The following is a 23,668-nucleotide window of genomic DNA, read 5'->3' on the forward strand; positions in this document are numbered from 1 at the left end:
TAAGGTTGCAAAGAGTTGGACACAACTGAAGCAACTTGCATGTCAATTATATCTCAATGAAATAGGAAGGAAAAGAAACACTGAACTTGGGAATTCACGTTTTTATTATTTATTCACTGTTTCCATTGTTTCCATTGTTTTGCTGAAGCAAGCCAACTCTTTGTCAGGAGCAAGACATTATCCCTAACGGTTGCTTGCTGCAAATGCAACCTTGAGAAGTGATCCATGAGAAGAGCTGCCAGGATTTTGCATTCTTGGCATATTGAGCAAGAACTTTCAGGGATTCAAGAGGGAGAGGACATATGTATACTTATGACTGATTTATGTTGTTGTATGGAGAAACCAGCACAACATTGTAAAGCAACTACGCCTCACTTAAAAATTAAAAAAAAGAATGTATAGGTATGCTAAGATCTCATGATAGGATGCTTCTTCCAAGAATATGTGGCAGAATTAGACCTTAAATATTACTGGGCTTCCCTGGTTGCTCAGATGGTAAAGAATCTGCCTGCAATGTGGGAGACCCAGGTTTGATCTCTGGGTCAGAAAGATCCCCTGGAGAAAGGAGAGGCTACCCACTCCATTATTCTTGCCTGGAGAATGCCGTGGGCAGAGGAGCCTGGCAGGCTACAATCCATGTGGCCACAAAAAATCAAATGTTACTGAGCACATTGTGTGCAATTCTGCCAAATGTGCTTGTCTTACATTTCTGTATTATCTAGGACATCTTGAACTAGTCCTCTTAGCTTATTTGATAAATCCAGTTATGATTATTATTTGGGCAGAGAACAGAAAATAAGGCCCAAATTAAGGAAACTTACTGGTCTTATTCTCAGATTCTCTTCTAGTCTTCACTAGATACTGACACTGCAAAGAGCCATCATAATGTTTTTATGAAGGAAGTTCTTTGTCCCTGTGGCCACAGTAGTAATTACTATAAAAACTGAAGAGAATGATAGGAACTATAAAGAATGTGGAATGAGTAATGTGACTAATGGTGGATATAAGGTGTGGTAGAAGAAAATAGTTGTTTGTTGATACCTTTTAAAGTCAGCATTTTGCTTTTCATAAGGGAATAATTAAAATACAACTTAAAGTTAGAACTTTAGGAGTATTAAATATAGGCTCCTATATTCATCTTATAGATTAGAAAATTAATACATACATTTGTTAAATGATTGCTCAAGATCAAGTTTCTAGTACAGAGTAGAGTTGATGGGGAAAAAGTTAAGTTACTGTGATAGTCACATGCCCAGTATTGGAATATTCCTCCCCTGTAACTAGAGAAGTTTATAGGAGTCAGTAAATCAACGTTTGTTGAATTAATTTTATGCCTAAATAAGCTATATTCTCAGTTCTCAAATAGTTCATTTGCTAGTGATCAATAAGAATTCAGTTTGATATCTGTTATTCTAAAATCTCTTCCCAGTTGGCTCAGTGGTAAAGAACTTGCCTGCCAATGCAGGAGACACAGGGATTATGGGTTTGATCTCTGGGTTGGGAAGATGCCCTGCAGAAGGTAACAGCAGCCCACTCCAGTATTCTTGCCTGGAGAATCCCATGGACAGAGGAGCCTGGCAGGCTACAGCCCATGGAGTCGCAAAGAGTCAAAGATGACAGAAGCGATTTGGCACATTCTAAAATCTTGTATAAACTGCATAGACTAATTCAAGTTTGGGAGGAAGGGGAAAGCTTTATAAATGTACTGATATTTGAATTAGGTCTTAAAGAATTACAAAGAAGTTGCTATGCGGAAACATAGAAGTCCAGCGTTCTAGGTAGAGAGAAGAGCATGTAGGTTGGCACAGTGACTGAAAGTATGTAGTTAGTTGATCAAAAAATGATCAGTGGTTTGAGGTAGCTGAGTAGTGTAACTAGATCTGAGAGTGGAATTGTAGGCAGAATTCAGATTGGGAAAATCTTAGAATAGATACCATGCTAAATAACTGGAATGCTTTGGTGGCAGGGAAAACACTGATATTTTAAGGCAACTTGGCATATGAGATACAGGAGGAAAAGATAAGTTCAGAAGGAATGTCACAAAAGCTAACTACTGAGAAATGTGTTTGTAGGGGAGCAGAAAATGCCACCCCATTATATGCCAATTTGACATAAGAATTGTTTTGGGCTGAAGGCAATGAAAAGAAACAGATATTTGCCCAAAAGCAGAACCTCGCTTTTAAAAGGTTTTCTCCCTCTGCTCTGCTCCAAGAACAGAAGTTAATTACCAGAGACTGCACCAATGTATCCTACATAATAAAGTATACTTAATTAGCCTCTATCTTCCACTAGCTCCTACACATATTTATATGCTGACAATTTGTTGTACAAGAAACTCAAAGCCCTTTTTCTTTTTGTTAAGATGCTATATAAATTCAAGTTGCAACCACTCTTTGATTTACTCAACACTGAATATTTCCATGTATATGCATGATACAAAAGTTAATAAATTTGTTTGTTTTTATGTTGTTAATCTGTCTTGTCAAAAGGGTCCTAGTCAGGAGAATCTAGAAGGGTAGAGGAAAAAAGATTTTTTCTCCCTTACTGGTTGTGAATAGGATCAAATGTGTCAGGTAAGATGAAGACTAAAAAGGATCCATTGTATTTGGAAATAAAAAGGTCATTGGTGCCTTCTGTCCAAGCAGTTTAAATAGAGTGTGAGGACAGAAACTAAAAAGCTGCTATAAGCTGATGGAAAGATTCAGAACATGGATACATTTGTTCATGTCCTTTTATCTTAAAACTGAATAATTGACAGCTTGTATCATATTTTGTTTCAAACCTTCAACCTTCAAAAACTGGTTATAACAAAGTATATTTATTTCTGTATGGCTCTCCATGGATTTTCCCCTTTCAGATCCCACCCTATTGGTCAATAGCCCACAAAGGATAAAAGGTTCCAAATCTCATGCTAAGAAACAGGGCATATTCTCTAGTGAAACTGTCACTATTTTCCATAATGGCCCCACCTTGCCTATATTCATGTCCACTGTAACATTTGAAAAAACCCATCTCCATTAGCAAATTACTGTTTTAGATAGAACCCACATTGTTGTTGGCTTTTTAAATATTGCTGTGTAGTATTAAAATATCTTAAATATTTATGACATGTTTTATGCATAATTGTTTTTCTTTAAGAAGCAGTTTCAAATATTAATATATCTAGTTGTTTGATTATAAACATTTAAAAAAGACTGCAAGGCTTTTTATTATTTCTTAATGTTGGGATTAGATGAGTATGTTTAATGTTCTTATTTTTATATAAAAACTAAGAAAGAAGGTATTTCAAAATATATAAAATAATAAATATCAGATTTTAGTTTTAGTCTTGTTTTTCCCAGAAGAGTGGTATATTTTGTCTATATATAACATCAAATTATAGTTTCTAAATGGAAGCTTGTTGCCATGTAAATTTCAGACTCTACATTATTAAAATAGGTTAATTGATTTGGGTTAAGACTATCTGAGAATTCCTGACTTTAGTATAATTTTAGAGATTTGGAAAGTTTATAATCTGAATTTTCAAAAGGAAATTGAGAAGGTGGATGAATATATCTCTGAACTTTGAAGTGTAGTCAGCTTCCAATTATCTGCTTGTGCCAGAGACCATCCCCTTATAGATGGGAATTTCTCAGACTGCTGGGAAGCTGCCATTGCCTGTTTTGGGTAGAAAAGGGTTCCACCCATCTTTTTGGTTTTTAAAGTCACTCTCCCGACCCATGCAGATGGTATGAATGCATATTATCCATCTTTCAAATGCACTCCTCCTTGCCATTAGCAAGGATAATAAGCAGGTGAGTAGAGGTTAGGTAAATTCTGAATGACACTGGCATTCTAAAATTGGCTGTAGTATCTGCAATTCGAATAGTGCTTATTCTTTATGTTGAAACTAAATTAAAAGTATTTTAATAGCCAAATAAGATGGCCTAGGGTCATAGTCATTTACTTAAAATTAATGAGGCAGTGATTTCAAACAGTAGCCTAGTACTGATTTTCATTTAGTTGTTTTTATGTTTATCTGTTATATTACATGGAGTTTATTAAATTTCATAGTGCAGCTATAAATCAGGGAGAGAGCAGAATTTGGGGATAAATGAGGTAGCTCTCAGGAGACACAGCCTCAGCTCAGATATGACTTTATGGTGAAATGCAGAATTAGGTGAGTCCTTCTGAAAGAAGTGAAATCTAAACAGAGATTGAAAACAAGATGTTCAGGCTGGAAAAGGAGTTGGGAATTGAGAAAGAGGAATGTCCAGGAGAGAAAATCATATTTGAAAGCATAGATGCTAGAGAGAGCATAATTTGTTAGTGAAACTAGCTGAAAATAAACCGTCACCACAACTACCATCACTAACAAAAGTCTTTTGATGGGAAGATTAACCATGGCAAGAGGAGACTGCAGAGTGATTTAAGGGTATACTAGAGGGTCTTTGGGCTTCCCAGATGGGTTTAGTGGTAAAAGAACCCGCCTGCAAATGCAGGAGACATAAGAGATGTGTGTTCAATCCCTGGGTCTAGAAGATCCCCTGGAGGAGGACATGCATCCCACTCCATTATTCTTGCCTGGAGAATCCCATCGATAGAGTAGCCTGGTGGGCTATAGTCCACACAGTTGCAAAGAGTCGGACACAACTGAAGCAACTTAGCACGCACACAAAGAGTTTTAGGCAAGGCAGTGATCAACCATATTTTACAAATATCATATAAACTTCATATTTTACAAATATATCAACTTCATATTTTATAAATATCAGTACCAATCTGTGGAACAGATTGATAGGGGGCAAAATTTGACACAGGCTCTCTGGTGAGAAGACTTTTGCAATAACCCAAGTAAGAGATAATGGTGGCTTGATTAGGTGAGGAAGGGAAGAAAATGGATGAACTATTTCTGAGATAAGTAATAGTTCTTAGAGATAGGTTAGATAGATGGAATAGGGAGTAATTGAAGTTGACTCTTCTAACTGGCCAACAGACAGGATGGTGATTCTTCCAAGGAGCATGGGGGATTTGTTTTTCTCCTCTTGACTCTCCTGAGGAGGATTGTATTTATCATATTTATCCCCATGAATGGATGGAGTGTGACAGGAAAAGGGGAGTTTGGAAAAAGGGAATGTTAACTTTGAGAAAGACAACTCATCAAGAAAATGTGGAACCAGAAAGTCAAAGCTGCTTACTACAATGGGCTGTTTTTATAGTCCATGGATATAATTTCTTGTAAGAAACATTTGTTTTATTTCTTATAATTTTATCTTTATAATAGTATATAAATATTATTACTCAGTGTTCTTCAGACAAATAATGTTAGATCTGAAAGGAATCTTGAAAATGATAGTTTCTGTCAACTGGTGAGGAAATTGGAGCTCCAAGAGAAGACCACATGATACCTACAGAGTGAGAGAAGTATTAAAATCCAAGTTTCCTATGGACACTTCATTACTCTTTCCACAGCACCTGGCCAGCTCCCCATTGATTATTGCATGCTATTAAAACAAATCATTGAAGTTGAAGACTTTATGGAAGAAAAACATCATTATTACAGAAGAAGGGAAAATTGCATAAATAAATAAGATTCCTTACTTAACACGTGTGTGCTAGTACAGAATTCTGTTTAAGATAACCAGGGTTACAGAAATTCAGTCCCCTCTCAGTATTATCAAGGATTAAAACTCAGGTGATCTGGACTTCAGCTTGGCTTTATTTCTAACAAATAGATGAACTCATTCCACTTCTATAGATCTCTATTTCTGAAAATGAGATTTCTTTAAAATCCTATTTTCTGTCTGTATCATTTTATATTTTCTATTACTGGTTGTCTTTACTTTCTTCCTTAAATTGCTTCTCTTTCTCCATGGCAAATAGGAACCTCTTAAAAACCCAAGTAGAATAAATCAGTGACATGTATGTCCTGATGGTCCTGTTTATGGAGTGAATAAAACAGGGCCAGGTTTTGCTTTGTTCTGTTACTAACATATCACCATATTTACTTTCCTTCTTTGAAAACTTGGCCTTGAAAGCAGAATGCTAATGCATAAGAGGAGGTCCTAGAATCTGAAGTATGAGAGTTGGGTGTAGGTCAAGTATAATGCTGTGATGTAAATGATGATTCAATAGTTTTAGAGAGAAAATATTTAGAACTTTTTTGTGTTTTTATTTTTAAATTCTTTTCAAAATTCTGCTTTTGTATATATCATATAACAAATCAATATGGTACATGCATATATTTATAAGTGAATATACAATGTGGGATTATATATTCTGGGGTTATGCTTAAATATGTTAAGCTAACAGAAGGTTATGGTCAAATAAGTTTGGGAACCATTAGTGAGGAGTTTGCAAAAAATGGTGAGTCATGGGTATCAAAATAAATGCTATGTTCTTAATTTCTCACTTTTGGATATCATCCTCTTTGGAAATAAAGAAAAAAGTCTAAAATGAAGATAAGAATAAATAGCACTTTGGTAGTTGAACTTACTTAACTGAGTCTTTACTTCTTATGGAGTTGAGAAAAGATTTCACTCACAAAAGTATTTAATTTTAAGATTAATTTTACTCTTAGTCATGATTTTTTTGGATTAATTAACTCATATTGAAATTAACTCAGTATTATTTAACTTAAACTTTTCAGCTCAAGGTGTAAATACTAGATTACATTTGTGATTTAAAAAGATTTGGCTAGGCTTTTCAAAATCCTGCTTCTTCAGTTTTTTTCCATTTACTGTATCTTATTTTATTTCTTCCTGTTTTTTGCCTTACAGAATAAGACCACAGCTTGCCAAAGAAAGGATTGAGGGATGCCATATTTGTACATCTGTAACACCTGGAGAACCTCAAGTCTTCCTAGGCAAAGATAAAGCTTTCACTTTTGATTATGTGTTTGACATTGACTCCCAACAAGAGCAGATCTACACTCAATGCATAGAAAAACTAATTGAGGGCTGTTTCGAAGGATATAATGCTACAGTTTTTGCCTATGGACAAGTAAGTATCAAATTATTTTCATAGAAGCTGTAACTTTTCAGAAGTGTTAGTTCAGTTCCACTTTCATTTTTGTTGCTTGAGATTATGTTATTAAGATCAAGCATCTATTTTTCTCCATTCTTTTATTTAGACTGGAGCTGGCAAAACATACACAATGGGAACAGGATTTGATGTTAACATCATTGAGGAAGAACAGGGTATTATTTCTCGTGCTGTTAAACATCTTTTCAAGAGTATTGAAGAAAAAAAGCACACTTCCATTAAAAACGGACTTCCTCCTCCAGATTTTAAAGTGAATGCCCAGTTCTTAGAGGTAATGGTTTAACTGTGTCATTAGTTTCCTTTAAATCTTATTCTTAAGACCATAGCCCTATGACTTTATAGTCCAGCTTCCATTTTAGTGCTTGGCATATGGTATTCAATAAATGTTGTTTGAGTAAATTACCATAAGCACTAATAACAAGAGATAATATGTAATAAGTGTTCCTTATTTACTGGCATTTAAGATTATAGATATTTGACCAGCATCCATAGAGTAAAACAATTAATATTGTTGATTTCAGATTTTTTTTTCTTTTCTGAGAATTACTTTTGTAATGTAGTTAGGCTCACAAAGTGCTGGGAATTCAGTAACTAATACCAAAAGCGAAGGAGAGAATATGAGGAATAATACAATTAATGCTGCAACACTAGTCTGGCTGCAGAAGCTGGTATTACTACAAGAATATGCGGATATTTTAATGAAGTATCTAAAGATTAGGGCAGGTTTGGATTAATTTAGGGCAGTCTAGGCTGGTAGGAAGGTCATGCTAGTAAGAAGACATTTAAGATTTGAGCAGTATTGCAAGTGGGTAGACAGTGCCATTATAATTCTGTACGCTTGGTCCAACGAGCATTCTAGTCTAATTGTAGTCTACATCACCTAAGCAAATCATTTTGACAAATGATGAAACATTTTATTCAGCATTATATAGCACAAAATAGAAAATAATTCAAATTAACATCAGTTATCTTACTGCTAGTTTTAATCGACATTCCAATTTAATAAAAACAAAGAAGAATATAATTATATGTTTCTACCAAAAGAAAGATAACTAATGATGGAAAAAGGAAAGAAATAGTGTTCTTTTATCTTCCCTTTCACCCTGTAAATTTTATTAGGCATTGTGACTTTAAGCATATTGATAGAAAAGTTGGTATATACATCCTCTTATAAGGTGGTAGCACAGTCTCATCAGAGTCTATTGATATATAGCACATCTTGCAAAAATACTAAGTATTAATTTTTAGATACACTAAGGAGGGTTGTAGGGCCAAAGGAAATATACTTTTAGTTCAAACACTAAAAATTCTTAAAACCTTCCCTAAACATTCAAGCTTAGGATTTGTGTACATTTGATACATATTTTTTTATAATTTACTTGTATTTATAAATATTTATCTCTTGCAGAGGATTAGTGGATAATTTTATCTAGTCCTTAACTCATTAGTCATGATTAAGTCTTCTACTCTTCTTACCCTTGTAAAGAAATCTGGCATTTATTTTTATCTGTGGTCATTTTTATGTGTTATTTTGAATAAATATGTCATTTAGAAGAGCTTTTAAGATATGTTTCAAAGATAACATGCAATATGTGTTATTACAGCCATGAGGCAATTTTGGCTAACGTTAAACTTACTTCTTTTGATAGCTATATAATGAAGAGGTTCTTGACTTATTTGATACTACTCGTGATATTGATGCAAAAACTAAAAAATCAAATATAAAGATTCATGAAGATTCAGCTGGAGGAATTTATACTGTGGGCGTCACAACACGTACAGTGAATACAGAATCCGAGGTGACATTTATGTTATAGTTAAAATAGAGCATGTTTGGGGGAATTCCCTGGTGGTGCAAGGGTTAGGACTCTGCACTCTCAATGCAGAAGGCATGGGTTCCATCCCTGCAAGCTTCAAGGCATGGCCAAAGGAAAATATTAGAGCACATTTGGCTTTGTTTAATAGCTTTGCTGCTCACCATATGAAATTTGTATCCTAAAGAGTAGCATTGAGGTAAAATTTTATCTTCATCATTTTTTCCAGGATTTTATTATTAAAAATGTCACAGTTGTGATAAAGTCAGTGCATTTATCATAACATCTAAAGAATGTAAAGCATTATATATATGGTTTCCTTTCACACCTAGAAAAAGAGGGTTAGATAATTCAAAGTGAAGGATGAGACCACAGCCCTTTGTGCTTTTTGCTATATCACATGGAGGCTGTGGGGCTTCCCTGGTGGCTCAGTGGTAAAGAATCTACCTGTAATGCAAGAGACGTGGATTCAGTCCCTGGGTCAGGAAGATCCCCTGGAGAAGGGCGTGGCAACCAGCTCCAGTAATCTTGTTTGGGAAATTCCATGGACAGAGGAGCAGCCTGGCAGGCTACAGTTCATGGTCGCAAAAGAGTCAGACAGGACAGTGGCTAAACAACATCGTGTAGCCCTGTATTATGGCTCCTAAAGAGGGACTGTTAGGAAAACTTACTCTGGGGGGTTTTGTGGCAGCCCAGTGTTTTGGACTCAGTGCTTTCAGTGCCTTGGCCCTGAGTTCAGTTCCTGGTGGGGAACAAAGATCTGCAAGTCACATGGAGTGGTCAAAAAGAAAAAAAGTTACAAATAAGAAAATACAGAAGAGCCTGAGTAATTCAGGTTATTGCTTAGTTTGTTCCAAAGTGTTATACTGTAATAGTTTTGATAGAAGCTGCAGACAGCAGCAAATGGCAAACAATGGAATCTCAGTGTTTTCTCCTATTTACAAAAACAAACACTATTATACTTTCTGGTCAAAAAGTGCCTATAAATAAAATAATAAGACAGTCTACCTCTTGTACATCTTTTAATATGATGAATTTTAACCAGTAGCTCAGACTTATGATTATGTAGATTTAGTTTAAGTATTGTTCAAGTAAAACCCCTCTTTCTTTCCCTTTTCCAGATGATGCAGTGTTTGAAGCTGGGTGCTTTATCTCGGACAACTGCTAGTACCCAAATGAATGTTCAGAGCTCTCGTTCACATGCCATTTTTACCATTCACTTGTGTCAAACCAGAATGTGTCCCCAAATAGATGCTGTGAGTTAGTTCTAATGTCTTAAACTTTCAGATTTCATTTCTATAAAATCACATGATATCAAAGAGAATATTTGTGTCAAATTTAGTTTGTTTAATCATTCCTTTTCCTAACGAGATGTCCCTGGATTTATTTAAGCTAAAGCTGGCCAGCCGTATAAAATTTTGAAATTAAAAATTGACTCTCTGTCTGCAGTAGCCAGAAAGTACAGTGATGGATTAGTTACTTGAGACCCTTTTTGTTTTTGAGGGCTGTATGCTACAAATTTCTCTTTGATATAAGCAAAGCCTCAGTTGATAGCTCTCTTTGATCTAACTTTGTCTAAGCTTCTAGTTGCAACAGGCATTTTTGTGCTTATATTTATTTGACTACAGGCCTATACTTGGCTATATGAGTAATGAAGGCAAGATGGGGTTGCAGGATATTTAGTGTCACATTAATAAGGTATTTTCAATTATTTTCCTCAATTACAGGAAAGTGCAACTGATAATAAAGTGATTTCTGAATCATCACAGATGAATGAATTTGAAACTCTGACTGCAAAGTTCCATTTTGTTGATCTGGCAGGTTCAGAAAGACTGAAGCGTACTGGAGCTACAGGCGAGAGAGCAAAAGAAGGCATTTCCATCAACTGTGGACTTGTAAGACTAAGACTTTGTGCTGGGAATATATCAGGGTTATTTTATTATCCTTTTCCATTTTATAATATATAATACCCAAGTGGAAATCCTTCATACACTGAGCTGAAAAATGAAAGTTACTGTAAACTTATGAGTAATGCATTGAATTTTGATGTCAGGCTGTCAACTTTTTTCTCCTTTTCACATTGTAAGTTTTCTTCAAGTATAAAAAATTAATTGGATTAAGTTTTATGATGTGTGCATAAGATATATATATATAATAGAAATGATTTTAAAATTCTCAAATTTAAAACATATACTCAATATTAAATATTATGTGGGATGACCTTTAAAGTAGTTTTATGCTAACATTTTTATGACAGACTTTATTTTGGAAATTATAATAACATGTTATTTAATAATGATTATTTCAGAATGATAACTTTTCTCATTTTAGGAATTAACTTTAATACCCTGCCATCTAGTGGTGTTTTTGATTGACTGGAACACATCTTGTGTTGGAGTTAGCCTAAAGTTTCTATTATCTGAAAGAAAATGTTTTGAACCAAATTTTTATGTAATCTTTTTTTCTTATTGATTTCATTATAAAAGTGGTTCTTTGTTCCTGCTTAAAAGTAATGGCATTGTAAATTTCTGTGATGCTGACAGCATCAGGACAGGTGTTTTCTGCTTTGCCTCTCTCCCTTTCTTCCTAGAGCAGGGGATCCAAGCATATGGTCCTTTTTTTGGTCATTGCCCAATGTTTGCTGTTACATGATTATAACTCTTCTGTGGGATATTATCAGCTGAGACGATTAGAGAGAGCCAGTCTTTCCAACCATGCATCCTGATGCTTCCACCATATGGTTGAATACTGTGGTCAGAGGAGTGAGTGAGCAGGATCCTGGACTTTGTGTATTGTTTTGAATTTCTTGAGATATAAAATCATGATATGGTATTTACATTTGTGCTGTTTGGAAAAGACAAAAGCCATTGCTCAGTTTTCTTGTTCAGGCTATTGAAACATGTTCAGATGCATGGTCGAGGTACAGTGTGACCAGTGGCTAAAATTGCAGACTCTAGAAAAGGGGACTAAGACACAGTGTGATGCTGATGCACTCTCTGCAGCATCCATTAGCTCTAACAAAAATATGGTTACGGGCGAGTATGGCAAGCATTTAGAAAAATGCTTATGCTGTGGGTGCTAGTTTAGTGACCAGGAAAAGTAGAAGTGGGTGGCAGGAGGAGGGACTAAAGAGTTCTACAATTTGACTTAATTTCTTAAATATTGGATGCTTAGTACATAGATTCATTGAATTTCTAAGTGCTGCTGTACTTAATAATACTTTATTCAGAGATACCATACTGATATGTTTATTGTGGTTAAAAGAAATTTTGTTTTCATATAAGGAAGCTATAGTAAAAGAAAGTTCCATGAAATTGTGAAACTAGCAGTTTATTTCATCATAGAGCTGAGGAGAAGAATTTGCAACATGAATTGGCAGTTTTGTGAGAGACACTTCATGATGCTCTGATAATTCTAAGAATGGTTTAGAAGTCATCAATCTTATAACATTCCTATTTCTAAAGAAAATCTCTTCATAGATGTTTTAGTATTTGTGAGTTATAGATATCTATATAGCACTAAATTTTGATTGGTGTCAGTTTTTAGTAGTTATATGGAAAGCTTCAAGTTTACTTTGTATTTCAAAATACAAATGTAAAGTAAAACCAAACAGAACTGGTCTCAATTCTGCCATGTCTTTGTATTATTTTCTATAAGATTTCATTATTTTAAAATGTTATAATTAGTACATTTTTATCATGTTCCTCTCTCTCTTTCTACCTTTTAGTTGGCACTTGGCAATGTAATAAGTGCATTGGGAGACAAGAGCAAGAGGGCCACTCATGTTCCCTATAGAGATTCTAAGCTGACAAGACTACTACAGGATTCTCTTGGGGGCAATAGGTATGTAGAAGTGTTTATCCTCCATATTCTTGGATTTAAATTATTCATTATTTTTAAAATGTTTGAAAAGTGATTTATAAGAATTATTTATTATAAAATAAATTAATGAGCAACTAGTAGCTATTAAGTGCCTCGAGTGCATGAATGCTTTTGCATGTCATTTCACATATTTCTTGTAACATCTCTTGAGGTGGGTATTGTTATTCCTATTTTATAGATAAGAAAATTCAGAGAGATTAAGTATTTTATTCAGTCACTTGGCATATGAAATCTTTGGCATACATTCTCTCTACTATACAGAGTTTCAGTTTTGAGTGCTTGGCACATACTTGATGCCTAGTAAAATTTTGTTGAAAAATGCTATCTTCTATGAAATTGAAAAAAATAAGTTAAATATTATTAATTTTTTACAAGTCTCCTAAAAATTAAACATTTTTTTACATTTTTAGAAAACTTTAAAAATATTAATTGAATGAAATATAGGGTGTTTGCTGGTTATTAACTTTTCCAGAATCGCTGATATTCCTCCTCTTCTGTATTTTGCATCATCCTGATACATTTCATTAGCTAAATGTATTCTTTTGGTAATGTATTCCTCTTATAAACATCAGCATATTGGCTTTAAAAGTGAAAACATTTTGGCTTTTAAATTCAGTCTTCACATAGTTCAATGTTACATACAAACTGATCCTGTAAAACAACCCAGTAATTAAACTTGTTGATTTTCTCTTTGAACAACTATTATTCAAAGAATTTTGATAATGTTGAATTTATTTGGGCTGAGATTGGATGGATTTGGAAATAATATTTTGTTTTATAGAGTTTAACAGTATCATTTTTATAGTGCTTCTTTTGTAATACTGGCATTGTCTTGACTCATCTCTCTTCTAGCATATCCTTTGTATTGCTTCCATTTGTCCATATTTCTTCTGTTCTATATTTTCATTTGACTTTCAATGTCAATCTGAATCTTATTGTAACTGGACAAAAATTTTTGTTTTTTAGGCCAAATATAACTTATTAAAGTTTGCTAAATTGTAACCTTTCACTGTGTTTATTTCTTTACTTTATAGTATAGCTTTGTTTTGTAACAAAGAAGAGATAGTAAACATCTTCCCCTTACCAGTATCAATACTTTTGAATACTTCAGTACTTCTGAGACTTTGCTTGCCCTGTAATAATCTAAGATATTTGCACTATGGATTTTGTATTCCTCTTGAGGTTTATCTAAGCTACAGCTAAAGAATCTCAGATGTTCCTCACCCATTTCCTAGGTAAAGTAAGGTGAAGTCGCTCAGTCGTGTTGGACTCTTTGCGACCCCACGGACTGTAGCTTCCCAGGCTCCTCCATCCATGGGATTTCCCAGGCTAGAATACTGGAGAGGGTTGCCATTTTCTTCTTCAGAGGATCTTCCTGACCCAGGGATCGAACGCAGGTCTCCTGCATTGTAGGCAGACGCTTTATCGTCTGAGCCCACTGTGTGGGTGGTAATGCCTTTCTTCTAATTCCATTCTCCTCTGTTCGTTAAGGGCTTCGCTTCCCTGGTGGCTCAGAGGTTAAAGCGTCTGCCTGCAATGCGGGAGACCTGGGTTCGATCCCTGGGTCGGTAAACTCCCCTGGAGAAAGAAATGGCAACCCACTCCAGTATTCTTGCCTGGAGAATCCCAAGGACGAAGGAGCCTGGGGGCCCCCAGTTCACCGGGTCGCAAAGAGTCGGACACGACTGAGAGACTTCACTTTCACTTTCTTTCTGTTCATGGAATTCTCCAGGCAAGAATACTGGAGTGGGTAGTCATTCCCTTCTCTAGGGGATCTTCCTGACCCAGGGATGGAATCTAGGTCTCCTGGATTGCAGGCAGATTCTTTACCATCTGACCAGCAGGGAAGCCCAGTCCCATTTTCAATCACCCTCTTAAAATCGTGAGATTAGTCTCCTCTTTCAAAAGCATTGTAGTTCGTATAAATGTTAGAGAACAAAGCATCTTCATTTTGTGATGTTTGTACAAATTACTCTTAAAGAAAAATTAGATCAAAGATAATTTGTGGAAACAAGTTGCATATATTTATATGAACAATTTGGTGACTTTTTAAAAAAACCAACTTGGCTTTTATATGTTTATAATGTTTAATACATAAAAAGTTTATAGCAAAAACTCTGAAAAATATAAAATATGAATAAAAACTAATCGTATTTCTACTACCTGTAGGTAACTATTGTTAATATTGTGATATATTTCCTCCCTGATGAATAATATAATATGATATTATAACATATATGATAAATAACTTTATTTATTTATGCCATATGGCATGGCTTATGGGATCTCAGTTCCCTGACAAAGGATTGAACCTGGGCCACATCAGTGAAAGCACTGAATCCTAACCATTAGACCACCAGGGAACTTCCTAATACTGGGTCACAAAAGGTTTGTTAATTTTTCCATAAGATGGCTCTAGTAGTGCTTGGTTGTCTTTACTTCATTTGAAATAATTTTATTAGACTGTACCATGATATCTGTCATATTAACATGCATTAAAAAACTTATCAAAGTTAGTGAATTTTTGTGTAGTCATTTTAATATTGAATATGGAAGGAAAAAAGCAACATTATTGGCATATTATGCTTTATTATTTCAAGAAAGGTAAAAATGCACCTGAAATGCAAAAAACAATTTGTGCAGTATATGGAAAATGTACTGAGTCTGATTGAATGCATCAAAAGTGATTTGATACGATTTGTGCTGGAGATTTCTCTCAGGATGATGCTCTATGGTCAGGTAGACTAGTTGAAGTTGATAGCGGTCAAATCAAGATATTAATTGAGAAAGATCCATGTTATACCATGCAGCAGATAGCTTACACACTCAAAATATCAAAATCGAAGACTGAAAATCATTTGTACCGTCTTGGTTATGTTAATTGCTTTGATGTTTGGGTTACACATAAGTTACGTGAAAAAACCTTCTTAACCACATTTCTGCATGCAATTCTCTACTTAAACATAATCCAAACATTGTTTTTAAAACAAACTGTAATGGGCAGTGAAAAGTAGATACTGTAAAATGATGTGAAATGGAAGAGACCATGAGGCAAGTGAAATGAACCATCACCAACCACACGAAAGGCAGTCTTCATTCAAAGAAGGTGATGTTGTATATATAGTAGGATTAGAAGGGAGTCCTTTTTATGAGCTCCTCTGGAAGACCAAGTGATTAATACCAACAAGTACTGCTCCCAACTGAAAGCAGCACTCAAAGAAAAGCATCTGGAATTAGACAACAGAAAATGCATAATCTTCCACCAGGATAATGCAAGACCATATGTTTCTGTGATGACCACTCAAAAACTATTATTGCTTGTCTAGGAAGTTCTATTCACCATATATTGAATCTTCAGATTTTCATTTATCTCAATCTTTACAAAATGCTTTCAATGCAGAAAATTTCAGTTCCCTAGAGGGATTATACAAAGCACCTGGAACAGTTCTTGGCTCAAGAAGATTACAAGTTTTGGGAAGGTGGAATTATGAAGTTGCATGAAAAGTAGCAGAAGGTAGTGGAACAAAATGCTGAATATGTCATTCAATAAAGTTTTTGGTGAAAATGAAAAATGTGTCTTTTAATTTTTACTTAAAAACCAAAGGAACTTTCTGGCCAACCCAATATATTTAAGTTATATGACTTCCTTTAAGACAGTTATGATTTTATATAAAAATAAACCACTTTCATTTTAAAAACATTTTTCATAAAACTGTTCTTGAAATTTGTACATTTTGGGTTTTATTTGATATGTGACCTTTTTCCTATGTGAGAGATGTTAGCTCCTCTCATTCCTAATTTCACTATTCTTAAGCACTTGAACCCAGTACTTTTTGTAAAGGAGAGTTCTCTACTTTTCCCACTTTCCAGTCATGGTGGATTGATATTGTACGTGACTGTATTCAGCTTATCCCATTATGTGAGTTTGAAAACACTTGAACTGCTGTATATGATATTCAATAAAATGAGTTAATTGATTACAGCAAGTTCAAATGTTGTAAAAGTTTCTAAAATGCTTACTCTCAATTTCTATACTTGTCATGAATTTCCCAGGCTGGCACTGGACTGGAGACTACACTTTGAGTAGTGCTACTGCTAAGTCACGTCAGTCGTGTCTGACTCTGTGCGACCCCATAGATGGCAGCCCACCAGGCTCCCCCGTCCCTGGGATTCTCCAGGCAAGAACACTGGAGTGGGTTTCCATTTCCTTCTCCAATGCATGAAAGTGAAAAGTGAAAGGGAAGTCGCTCAGTCGTATCCGACTCTTCGCAACCCCATGGACTGCAGCCTACCAGGCTCCTCCATCATGGGATTTTCCAGGCAAGAGTACTGGAGTGGGGTGCCATTGCCTTCTCCGGCTTTGAGTAGTACTGACATCTAATTAGTGTGCATAATCATCACTCTTATTGGATTACCTTATCTTCTTCATCAACAGAGGTGCATAAATTATTTTAACTTCTCACTTCAAATAAATAAATATACACATGATATATGAATAATTATTGGGGACCGAATATGCTAGATCATGGAAAAAGCAAGAGTTCCAGAAAAACATCTATTTCTGCTTTATTGACTATGCCAAAGCCTTTGACTGTGTGGATCACAATAAACTGTGGAAAATTCTGAAAGAGATGGGAATACCAGACCACCTAACCTGCCTCTTGAGAAACATATATGTGGGTCAGGAGGCAACAGTTAGAACTGGACATGGAACAACAGACTGGTTCCAAATAGGAAAAGGAGTATGTCAAGGCTGTACATTGTCACCCTGATTATTTAACTTATATGCAGAGTCCATCATAAGAAACACTGGGCTTGAAGAAGCACAAGCTGGAATCAAGATTTCTGGGAGAAATATCAATAACCTCAGATATGCAGATGACACCACCCTTATGGCAGAAAGTGAAGAGGAACTAAAAAGCCTCTTGATGAAAGTGAAAGAGGAGAGTGAAAAAATTGGCTTAAAGCTTAACATTCAGAAAACGAAGATCATGGCATCTGGTGGTCCCATCATTTCATGGGAAATAGATGGGGAAACAGTGGAAACACTGTCAGACCTTATTTTTCTGGGCTCCAAAATCACTGCAGATGGTGACTGCAGCCATGAAATTAAAAGACGCTTATTCCTTGGAAGGAAACTTATGACCAACCTAGATAGCATATTGAAAAGTAGAGACATTACTTTGCCAACAAAGGTTCATCTAGTCAAGGCTATGGTTTTTCCAGTGGTCATGTATGGATGTGAGAGTTGGACTGTGAAGAAAGCTGATCATGGAAGAATTGATGCTTTTGAACTGTGGTGTTGGAGAAGACTCTTGAGAGTCCCTTGGACTGCAAGGAGATCCAGCCAGTCCATTCTGAAGGAGCTCAGCCCTGGGATTTCCTTGGAAGGAATGATGCTAAAGCTGAAACTCCAGTACTTTGGCCACCTCATGTGAAGAGTTGACTCATTGGAAAAGAGTCTGATGCTGGGAGGGATTGGGGGCAGGAGGAGAAGGGGATGACAGGGGATGAGATGGCTGGATGGCACCATTGACTCAATGGACATGAGTTTGAGTGAACTCTGGGAGTTGGTGATGGCCAGGGAGGCCTGGCATGCTGCAGTTCATGGGGTCGCAAAGAGTTGGACATGACTGAGTGACTGAACTGAACTGAATATGTTCCAAATCCTAATATGTTCCAAACAAATAACGGTGACCTAATATGTTCCAAATAGATGGGCAAATACATGGGGAAACAGTGGAAACTGTGACAGACTATTTGGGGGTGGGGGAAGCTCTAAAATCACTGCAGATGGTGACTGCAGCCATGAAATGAAAAGACATTTGCTCCTTGATAGAAAAGCTATGACCAACTTAGCATATTAAAAAGCAGAGACATTACTTTGCCAACAAAGGTCCTAGTCTAGTCAAAGCTATGGTTTTTCCAGTAGTCATGTATGGATGTGAGAGTTGGAATATAAAGAAAGCTGAATGCCAAATAATTGATGCTTTTGAACTATGGTGTTGGAGAAGACTCTTGAGAGTCCCTTGGACTGCAGAGAGATGAAACCAGTCATTCAAGGAAATCAGTCCTGAATATTCATTGGAAGGACTGATGCTAAAGCTGAAACTCCAATGCTTTGGCCACCTGATGCAAAGAAATGACTCATTTGAAAAGACCCCGAAGCTGGGAAAGATTGAAGGCAGGAGGAGAAGGGGATGACAGAGAATGAGTTGGTTGGATGGAATCACTGACTTGATGGACATTAGTTTGAGTAAGCTCTGGGAGTTGGTGATGGACAGGGAGGCCTGGCGTCCTGTAGTCCATGGGGTGTCAAGGAGTCAGACACAACTGAGTGACTGAACTGAACTGAATATGTTCCAATTATCTTGTATGAAGTAATCTGATGAATAAAAAATATTTGATGATCCTTTTCCTCTCAGTTTAGTGTCTAAGAGTTTGGATCTATAAAATTTTAATATAGTCATAATCATTATCCATAAAGAAGAGGTTTGCAGAGGGTATGAGGAAACAGAGAGAAAAAAGTATAGCCAAGCTCAGGGTTGGATTCTTAGCCTAGAAGATCTCTAAGTTCAATTTTGAATAATAGTAAAACTAAGGGTAAGGATGAGCAAGAGTTCACAAAGGAATAAAGATAGATGGAATGGGACCCTCTTTGAAAGGGTAACTATGGGGGGCTTTCTGCTAAATGAAATAAGAGACAAATAGTGTATAATATCACTTATATGTGGAATCTAAAAACTACAACAAATTTGTGAATATACCAAAAAAAGAAACAGACTTACAGTTACAGAGAACAAACTAGTGGTTACCAGTTGTGTGTAGGGGAAGGCAGTATAAAGATGGGGAGTGGGAGGTGCAAACTGTTGGGTATAAGATAGGCTCAAGGATATAGTAACTGTAAATGGAAAGTAACCTTTAAAACTTGTGTAAACATTTTTACAAATTAGGAAAAAACACAATGAGACATTACTACATATTCTCTAAAATGAGTAAAAATAAAGCTTGAAAAAAAATAGAAGGGTACTATGAATGTTTTGTTGAAATTTTTGGGAGAAGGCAACAATGGAACAGGAGGATGGGAGGCCATAGATTAGAACTGATAGGTATAAATTGCAGACCAGCCCGGGTAAATTACATCCTTAATTGTTAGTATGTTTAAGTGCCTATTAGAATTTCCACATCTGATTCATTGACAGAAATTTCTTAGGCATAATAAGAATTTTATTAAAATATTCTTTGGTTGATAAAGCAATTCATCATGACTGTAAAATAATGTTTCACATTTTTCCTGTGTAATCTAACCAGAAATTCTGGAACTTTGACCACTCAATCACAAATGGTATTTCATATTGTGAAGCATATGGATATACTAAGTACTTTTTCTTCAGCAGGTGATAAAATTTTGTGTGAAATATTTTGCTAAAAAAAATCAGGATGCAAGTGATTTAAAAAAAAGAAAACATTTAAATCCTGAAATATTAAGCAGATAATGAAAGCAATGGGTTTTGAATTTCAACATTTCATAGGTATATTAAATTTTAGAATTATTCTCTGAATATCACTTCAAAATTTTTTTGTAAAGAGATGAGAAATAAATGTAATCACTTTTTCTTTCTCAAGGTATTAGGTATCAAAAAGGGACAATATAAAAAAAATTTTTTCCTTAAGGTAGCATTGTGGCTTTAAAATTTGCTTTTATTTTTATGTTTGGTAATATCAGTCTTTTGGTATCTTGAAGAGTAGATATTATTCAAAAGACAGGTATTTAAAATGATTATTTTGCCATTATATTTGCTTTTATCTATAAACCTAATTATTTTTTTGTATCTTTCAGCCAAACAATCATGATAGCATGTGTCAGCCCTTCAGACAGAGATTTTATGGAAACTTTAAATACCCTGAAATATGCCAATCGAGCTAGAAATATCAAGAACAAAGTGATGGTCAATCAGGACAGAGCTAGTCAGCAGATCAATGCACTCCGTAGTGAGATCACACGACTTCAGATGGAACTTATGGAGTATAAAACAGTAAGTTAATGATTTTGATTTTGCATTTTGTGTACACAGTGATACCTTTTTGTGATGGCTTTCACATATGTCTCTGGAGTCTGTTGTCACAATGGTGGCATCTTTCTTTTTAGGGGTAGAATTCTATAGTTTTCTTTGTGGGTAGCCTTTAATAACGTTCAGTCTAACAACTTGATCAGCCGCTTGTTTCAAAAGACTGCTTTCTCAATCAAATTCTTTAGTGACATGCTCAATGAAGTGATGTAGTAGAGGGAAAATGAATTCTTGCCTTGAGGCTTTAAAGGCAAAAGGGCTCTTGTTTGTAGAATTACACGGTCCTGCAGTATCCTTTAACAAAACTCTCGCGTGGTTAGAACATCTCAACCAACAAGGAAATGACTTTTCTAGGGCAAAAGAATAATTGACGAAGAGGGAGTGGAAAGCATCAATGACATGTTTCATGAGAATGCAATGCTACAGACTGAAAATAACAACCTGCGTGTAAGAATTAAAGCCATGCAAGAGACAGTTGATGCACTGAGGACCAGAATCACACAGCTTGTTAGTGATCAGGCCAACCAAGTTCTTGTCAGAGCAGGTACGTGTGTAGGCTATGGAATGAGTGAGGGATTACTTTTGGAGGGCAGGAAATATTCTTCATGTTTTTTAATTTCATGAAATATTTGAAGTTAAAATATCAGTTTCTGTGATTTTAAGTTAATGTTTAATTTGTGAATGATACATTCTTATAGAAATGAAATGTGTCTTTGCTTCATTGTATTATCTTTCTGCTCATGGAATTAAGGGCAGGAAATTTGCTGTTTAAATTATGTTTCAAAGCATTATTGTTTGTTTCCATAACCTTGTTTTTCTCTTACTCTTTTCTGTTGAATTTTAAAGGGAATTCTTTTTCTTAAATTAACTTTTATTGGAGCATATAGTTAATTTACAATGTTGTGTTAGTTTCTGCTGTACAGCAAAGTGAATGTTACACATATACATATATTCACTCATTTTTAGATTTTTTTCCTGTATAGGTCATTACAGAGAACTGAGTAGAGTTCCTTGTGCTATACAATAGGTTCTTATTATCTGTTTTTAAATATAGCAGTGTATATATATATATATGTCAATGTCAATCTCCCAGTTTATTCTTTCCCCTTTTCCTTATTTTTTCTTGCAGGTGAAGGGAATGAGGAGATTAGTAATATGATTCATAACTATATTAAAGAAATTGAAGATCTCAGGTATAGTTTATATTCTGCAATATATAATGCACATATTTGGGTTTTTCAGTGAAGTATTATTGCTGCTATTTATTTGTTGGGCTTATTTTGTGTCGGAGAAGGCAATGGCACCCCACTCCAGTACTCTTGCCGGGAAAATCCCATGGACGGAGGAGCCTGGTAGGCTGCAGTCCATGGGGTCGCTAAGAGTCGGGCACGACTGAGCGACTTCACTTTCACTTTTCACTTTCATGCACTGGAGAAGGAAATGGCAACCCACTCCAGTGTTCTTGCCTGGAGAATCCCAGGGGCGGGGGAGCCTGGTGGGCTGCCGTCTATGTGGTTGCAGAGTCGGACACGACTGAAGCAACTTTGGTTGGTTTTATTTTGTGTAGGACTTCCCAGGTGGTGCTAGTAATAACCCACCTGCCACTGCAGGAGACGTGAGACGTGGGTTTGATCCCTGGGCTGGGAAGATCCTTTGGAGGAGGGCATGGCAACCCAATCCAGTATTCTTCCCTGGGGAATCCCATGGACAGAGGAGCCTGGCTGGCTACAGTCCATAGGGTTGTAACTATTCACAATGATATGTCAGCTCTTTGGCCAGGTTAACTTTAGGGGAATAGGTATTGCCTATAATGAAACATATGGGAACATAATGTCACAAACTACTTTCTTCTTCTCACATTTTCTTCCTGTGTTCTTCTACTGCTCTAGTTGTTGTACCCTTAATTGGAAACTTACCAAACCTTATATAAGGATAGGCATAATTCATGTCAATGGAGTTGCCTCCTTGTGCTCCTCACCCTCCATTTGGGAATGCTCATTATTAATAAGTCATCCCTAATTTTTAAAATCTCCCATTATTCCTGTTCCTTTATACTTCCCCAGCTGTCTTTTATGGATAAGTTATTGCATCCCTATAATTTGCCTGCCCTTGGTACATATAAAGCTCATTCATCACTCACATTTCACACACGTACAGCAAATACTCACTGTAGGTCAAGCATCATGCTGTGGATTGAACAAGTATGACATAAACAAGGAGTTCACAGCCTAGGTGGGTCAACTTACATAAATAGTCACATGTAGTAAATGGCATGACCAGAATTGGTAAATGGAACACCCACACCTGTTGTGGGAATGTGGAGGGGACCACTGAGCACAGATTGTGAGAATAAAGGTCAGAAAGATGATCAGGAACATTAATTATTTCTGTAATATTTTCAGGTTCCATGATTTGCCCTGTTGGCTGAGCTGCTTTCTCTTGAAGTAAAACTACAGTCAGCTCCATCGGGGCATCTAAATAACTCAGAACTCACGTCTGCTATCCATATGCAGAAAATAATCAAGTGAAAGATCATCTTTCACAGCTACCCTAACAATTCTCTATCTTGTGTTTGTCTCTCTTTCCCTTTCTCTTCCTGTGGCTATTTTAGAGATACTTAAACAGAGATGAGTAGTTTTTCTACTATTTCTGCCTCCATAAGGCAGAAATCCCTTAAATGCTTCAAAAAGTAAAAACTGATGAGAACACATCTGATGTAGCAATAAAGATACGCAAATTGATGTTGTTCACTCAGTTATGTCTAACTCTTTGCAACCCTGTGGACTGTGGCATGCGAGGCTTCCCCATGTCTTCACTATCTCTTGGAGTTTGCTCAGACTCATATCCATTGAGGTGATGATGACATCCAACTATCTCATC

At 35.9% G+C, this 23,668-nt stretch overlaps 1 protein-coding gene across 1 annotated transcript in view; it reads left to right on the plus strand.

Annotated features, from left to right (window-relative positions):
- KIF21A (kinesin family member 21A) overlaps positions 1-23,668 on the plus strand; it is a 154,461-nt gene that overhangs the window by 67,455 nt on the left and 63,338 nt on the right. Inside the window, exons 2-10 of the mRNA XM_052640567.1 lie at positions 6,759-6,981; positions 7,112-7,294; positions 8,673-8,822; positions 9,959-10,093; positions 10,565-10,732; positions 12,565-12,680; positions 20,560-20,755; positions 21,143-21,332; positions 21,918-21,981. Coding sequence (XP_052496527.1) covers positions 6,759-6,981; positions 7,112-7,294; positions 8,673-8,822; positions 9,959-10,093; positions 10,565-10,732; positions 12,565-12,680; positions 20,560-20,755; positions 21,143-21,332; positions 21,918-21,981 — 1,425 coding nt within the window. The remainder of the gene's footprint in view (positions 1-6,758; positions 6,982-7,111; positions 7,295-8,672; positions 8,823-9,958; positions 10,094-10,564; positions 10,733-12,564; positions 12,681-20,559; positions 20,756-21,142; positions 21,333-21,917; positions 21,982-23,668) is intronic.

The sequence above is a fragment of the Budorcas taxicolor genome, chromosome 5 (assembly GCF_023091745.1).
Source record: "Budorcas taxicolor isolate Tak-1 chromosome 5, Takin1.1, whole genome shotgun sequence".
Classification (NCBI taxonomy): domain Eukaryota; kingdom Metazoa; phylum Chordata; class Mammalia; order Artiodactyla; family Bovidae; genus Budorcas; species Budorcas taxicolor.